Genomic DNA, 6,338 nt, shown 5'->3' on the forward strand with positions numbered 1-6,338 from the left:
ACTTAGAACTTAGAATAATTTCCTAAGCATTATACTTAGAACTAGATTATACTTAGAATTAGATTCGAGCATGAAGAGCATAGCATTTTTTTTCCTATAGAATTTGTAGTCGTAGCCTTTCATAAATTATTAAGCTTCGTCAAATTAGACCGGACTTTAGATAATTATCTTCATATATAAACTCTCATTGAATATCAATGTGAGAGACATATGAGAACATTTAATATTAATCTTAATGCAAAACTTTTTATGAATGAACAATTAATTTGTTTGTGTATCAAATTTAAAACTATAAAAAAGTAAAGTATTCATTCTTTTTTGCGTTTTTTTTACTGTAGCCCTTTTTTTTACAAGCGGATCAAGCCCATAATATTTTTTTAAACTCTCATTGTGTTTAAAACAATAAAATATTAATTTTGGTGTTTGAAAATTATGTTTGATGTTTTAATTTGATGTAGGCGTTTGATTTTTTGCCTTCGTCCTTGCTTGCACGGTTCCTCTGACGTAATCCTTCTATTTTCAGCCCCCGTTTAGTGGGTTTGAACTTTGTAAGTTTTTTATATTTATTTAGTTTAAAATTGTAGTAGTTGTATGAATTCGGGATTATGATGACAATATTTGAATTATGATTTTGTTATATTGTTGAAATTTAGTATATGTTTATGATTCTTGTTCTGGGTGGCACATCTTGAAGTTATGGTATGCCGAAATCTTTTAGAGAAAGTCTCCCGAGTAACATGAGAAATCAAATTCATTGGGATCGTTGTTGCAATAGGTTCTCCGGCGATAAATTTCAAGTAATTATAGATTTGTTAGAACTTGATGATTTTTTATACATAATTTCAAGTAACTATTACTTATTATAGTTAATCATAAACAGAAAATATCAGAGACAAATAAAACTAATCGCAACAACCAAAAGTATCCAAGCTTACATGGTCGGTTATCGTACTCTCAGCATCGCAATAAGAAGGTTAGTACTTATTTTTTGACTTCATTATCGTATTTATATGTTTGTGATTCTTGTTCTGGGTGGCACATCTTGCAGTTATGGTGTGCCGAAATCTTTTAAAGTTATTTTTTTACAGGTTTTGATTTTTGGATCATATGAAAAATAAGTCGTTATGCTGCCGAAATTTAGTTAGAATTTAAGAATTTTAATAAATGTAATTTATTTGACAGGCCAGTACGGAGACCCAAGAGCCGATGTCTACTATAGAAAATTGGGCGGACATGCATCGTCGCGGGGACTCTTGGGTTAATATCCATGCGGAACAGACTTTCGTAAGTATTTTTACTTTTCATATTAAATTTTTTTATACTGAAATAGTGGTTTTATAACACGTAAAAATAATTATAATGTCTTATTATATAGAACACCCTGGAGGAGGAAAGACAAATGCAGAGACCACATACTACTTCAAGCTCGACTAGACCCCCCCTTGACGAGCATGGGGTTTTGGAGCAAGTTCTTGGCATGTATAGAGGACATAAGATAGGAGTGGGTCCGACGCTCTCCCAAAAGCATTACTCCGGGCCTTTTCCTTCATCTGCTGGTTCATTCTTGGACGCAACATCATCAGCTCAACTTGACCCACGTATGGATCGTTATTTAAAGAAATCGTACTGGGAACAAATGAAGATTTATGACAATCAGGTGAAGATGTTAGAGTTGGTGTCTAAATTGCAGCCCAACATCCAATTACCTACGATTGTTCGTCCAGACCCAGTTGACCTAGACGCTCCTCTGCCTCCTTCAGATGATGACAGTCCTGATGATGATTCAGCTGTTGGCGATGCTGCAAACTTAGACGAATAGTTCCGTTATATGTTCTATTTTATTTTTCACTTTATTTAAACTTTTATATTTTTTTTGAACATTATATATGCACTTCACGTAGTATTCATAATATATTTTATAAATTTATTTAGATTTACTGTTTTTAATATTAATTTATATTTCACTTTTAATGTATCTTAATAAATTATATTCAGTATGTAACATAATAATGTTTAATTAAAATTATTAAAAATTAATTAATTGCTATTTTTTAAAAAATTGAAAAAAAATTTATTTCAGTTTTTTGCGACGACTTTTTTATACTTGTTGTCGCAAAAAAGTAAGATCATTTGCGACGACATTTTGAAATTTGTCGTCGCAAAAAATATTATATCTCGAGAATTTCACAACGGCGTATTAGCGACGCTTGTCGTCGCAAAAAAAATACGTCGTCGCAAATATATTTGCGACGACACTGTGGCGTCGTAAAAAAAGTTTTTGCGACGATATATCTGGAACGACATGTCGTCACCAAAATAATTATTTGCGACGACACTGGGATTTTTGCGATGACTTTTTATCGTCGTAAAAACCCATTTTTCTTGTAGTGTATTCTATATATTCGACTACAACTATACATTTTATGAAACAAGATGGCCGGTTCTTTTAGGGAAAAAAAAAAAAACAAAAATCCTCTCTCACGAGCGATGTTAAACTCTCATATCATCATTGTGAGTATAAAATATATTAGAGAAAATAACTGGTGAAAGAATACAGGAAAGTTTAAGAAGCACGACGACGTGCAATATGCGTGCATATGGAATTGGCAGACATTAATTTTATTATTGTTATTATTGTAATTGTTTTATTATTATTCCTACTATTATTATTATTATTCCCACTATTATTATTCATACTATTACTATTCCTACTATTATTATTATGTCAAAATAGGCGTCCCTCTAGAACCCTTAGCTTGACATGAGGACTTAACAGTCGCATCACCAACGACCAAATAAATTGGCCTTTTGAGAATTGTCAAATGAATCTAAAAAGTATCTTAATCTAACTAATCAAGCACAATAATAATAATATAAAATGACCTTGTACGTACGTCTTTTTCTTCTAGTACCATTTAATATCGGTGAAAATAAAAATAAAACTAAAGCCAAGAAATTATATTATTTATTCCAACTATATATATATATATATATATATATATATCCAGATCTACAATATTCAACACTCGTGCAAATCAATTCATTAATCGCCCTTGATGTTTGACTCATGACTTGGTAATCCCACGTGTTTGGATTTTGGAGTACAAAAAACAAAACCGAGGTAGGCTGGCAGTACTGCCCAAAGCAAAGACTACATTATACGACACGTTTTTCGTATAATATAAATATATTCAATGTCTAAATAGTTAGTAATCATGTGTGTACAGTATAGGTTCATAATATTAATACATAATGAGGAATATAACATCAGAATTAAAATATATTATAATATGAGAAAGATTTTTTGATACGCGCGTATTAATATGTCATATTTTTTTAACTGTTAAACTTATGTATTTTTTAATTTTTATGTAATTTTATATAAATTTAACAGACAAAAAATCTAATTTATTGACATGTTAGCATGTCGAAAAAGTCTCATAATATAATAAATAAGAAACAAGTCAAAAACTCAGGGCGGGCGATCTGAGTAAATTGGTTTATCCAAATCAAAATTACTGCATGCAATCTCCTTAATTAGCTTAACACCGATTTGGAAGTAGTGTAATACTCGCAGACAGTGGTGGAGTCAATTTCGACGTGCATTTTATACAAATACAATTTGCAATAGACCCTACTGTTTCTTTCAGGCGACACCAATTATACGACAATATTACGAAGAAAGAAAATTCGCCATCATAAATGAAGAAAAAGCTGCAACCACCGTGTGCTTCAACAAAAGCACGTGACAAATAAAAGGGGTAAAAAAAAATTATACCAGCTTATTTGATTCGCTATTTCAAATTGTGTGGTTTTAACATTTTTAATTTTAACTAAAAGTTCTAAACTTATGTGATTGAAACTCTTATTAAAAGTGACGTTTAGAAGAGTAAAGTTTAATTAATAAATAAAACATTACATCTAAAAACGTGTTTGGATGGTATGAGAATTGTGAGGAAATAAAAAAAAAATAGAGTTATAGTTTTATCATAATAAATAGGTTCAAATGATATGAATTGGAAGGGAGAGGTTAATAAGATGTTTATTTTAACGTTCAAAACTTTTTATTATAATGTTTTCTCTATAAAAAAAAAAAGTTTTAAATATGTGAAACTAACATCCTATAAGTTTTTTAAACTTATTTCTTAATGGATTTAAACATCATATCATGTTTCAAAATCACCTCAGTTAAAACAATGCACGTCTAAATATTAATTTAAACTAGACTCATGGGTTCAAACTGCACAAACCCATGAAACAAGCATGCAAAACAACTATCAAATTTGCCAACTAATTTTAAAATATTGAAGTTTTTGGATTAATTATTTTCCTTCAGATGTAGGTGAGTTCTCTAGCTCTTGTACTTTCATTAGGCTCTAGCTAAGGCCCGAGTATCTAATTACTCATTTGTTTTTAGATCACATATAACTTCGCATGAAAGGAAAAAGAGTATATCTTCTAGGATAATTCTATCAGTAGTGTCAATTCTAAATGTTAGATTAAGTTAAAATCATATTAAATTAAAAAATATATATATATAAAATAAGTAGTTTTTATACAAATATGAATGTTAAAAATAAAAAACTACCCGCAGTTCATTTTTTTTATTATATTAGAGAATCTCCTAAAAGAAAAATAAAGAATTATAAGTGGCAGTGTTGTAATAAAAACTAAAATAGTGGACAAGACTTGTGCTTTATTTTAAGGGTGGACAAAAGGTCCAATCATCTAATATATCTAGCTAGTCTTAATCAAATTAATTACAAAAAATTAGAGATTCAAAATCTATTTGATTAGATTTGGATGATATTTTCACTCATCCAATCTGAATATTGGATTTAAATTTAGAGAAATAAGACAAATATCTCTTAGAATGTATAAGTCTAAATTTTTAATCTTTATTCTTGATTAATATTTTTTTAGTCAAATAATTACATTAGCCAGAAGAGTAAAAAATGACTTTTGAGAAAAAAAAATAAAAACGATTCTAAAACGGCGTTTGACACAATTAAAAAAAAATGGAAATGAAAATAATTTTTTAGTTTAGTGTAAAATGAGAGAAATAAAAAATGACTTTTAGGCCGTGTTTAGAATTGATCCCGTTTTTATTTTTCATATTTTTCGAGAAAGAAAAAATGAAAACGTTTTTAAAATGGCATTTGACGTAATAAAGACAAAAAAGAGAAATGAAAACGATTTTTTAGTTTAGTGTAAAATGAGAGAAAAATGAAAAATAATTTTTAGTCGTTTTTTATTTTTTATTTTCGTTTTCTCCTCTCTCGAGCACAGAGATATATATATATATATATATATATCAATGAGTTTTTTCTTATGCTGAAAACAATCTCTAAATAAAACTACCAAACGTATTTTTAAAAATGATTTTTATCTAAGAGTGAAAATGTTTTCATTTTCATTTTCATACAAAAAAAAAATCATTTTGGAACGAGTTCCAAATGCGCCCTTAGTCGTTTTTTATTTTTTGTTTTCGTTTTTTCTTTGCTCGAGCAGAGAGAGACATTAATGAGTTTTTTTATACTGAAAATAATCTTTTGATAAAACTATTAAACGCATTTTTAAAAATAATTTCTGTCTGAGATTGAAAACGTTTTTATTTTTATTTTCATATAAAAAATAAAATTATTTTAAAACGAATTCTAAACGCACCCGTTAATTCTTTGGATTTGTGAGTGTTTCTCACAGGTTTTTTCTTCTGTGTTATTTGGTTTTCCGGTTGGCCACCACTGCTAGTGGTGGTTTCCAGCTCATGTGGGCATTGCGGGCTAGTAACTCGATGGTTACCGGACGGTTACATGTATTGCGGCGTATACTGCCCGGTATATCGACCAAATACAAGTATTCCGACAGCTACTGCGGCCAATACTTGGGGTTGTTCGTTAGATACTGTCAGGTATCTTGATTGGATACCGTTTTTCGGCTGAATATTGGTGGGTATATCAGTAGACACTGATCGGTATTTTAAAAATAAAGCCTTTCCCTTGAAAACACCCAAATATATGTTGGGACGTCGTATTCGGAAGGAAGCCCATAGAGAAAATGCGTGTTTGGCCCATGAGGCCTAATTTGGTCGTGGGCGCGTGGCCTTCTTTCTCTTCTTCTTTTTGTGGTGCGTTGGATTGGGGAAGTCATTTGTAATAGAAGAAAGAGTAAAATGGGGAGATGGAGGTGGAAATTGGGGGTGGGGGTGGGGGTGGCCGTGGGAGTGGGTTTGGTGGGGGTGATCGTATGCCACTATTCAAGTGGAAATACAGATACAACAAATTCACGGGGGTCATTTTCGAAGGAATCGGCGGGGAAGGGGGTGGGGGGGGGGGCGG

The 6,338-nt window shown here is 30.8% G+C and overlaps 1 protein-coding gene across 1 annotated transcript in view; it reads left to right on the plus strand.

Annotated features, from left to right (window-relative positions):
• Positions 1-935: 935 nt before the first annotated feature.
• Positions 936-6,338, plus strand: part of LOC112094568 — a 7,034-nt gene continuing 1,631 nt past the window's right edge. The window contains exons 1-2 of the mRNA XM_024175789.1: positions 936-973; positions 5,704-5,911. Coding sequence (XP_024031557.1) covers positions 936-973; positions 5,704-5,911 — 246 coding nt within the window. The remainder of the gene's footprint in view (positions 974-5,703; positions 5,912-6,338) is intronic.

This window comes from Morus notabilis, unplaced genomic scaffold (assembly GCF_000414095.1).
Source record: "Morus notabilis unplaced genomic scaffold, ASM41409v2 Scaffold344, whole genome shotgun sequence".
NCBI lineage: Eukaryota > Viridiplantae > Streptophyta > Magnoliopsida > Rosales > Moraceae > Morus > Morus notabilis.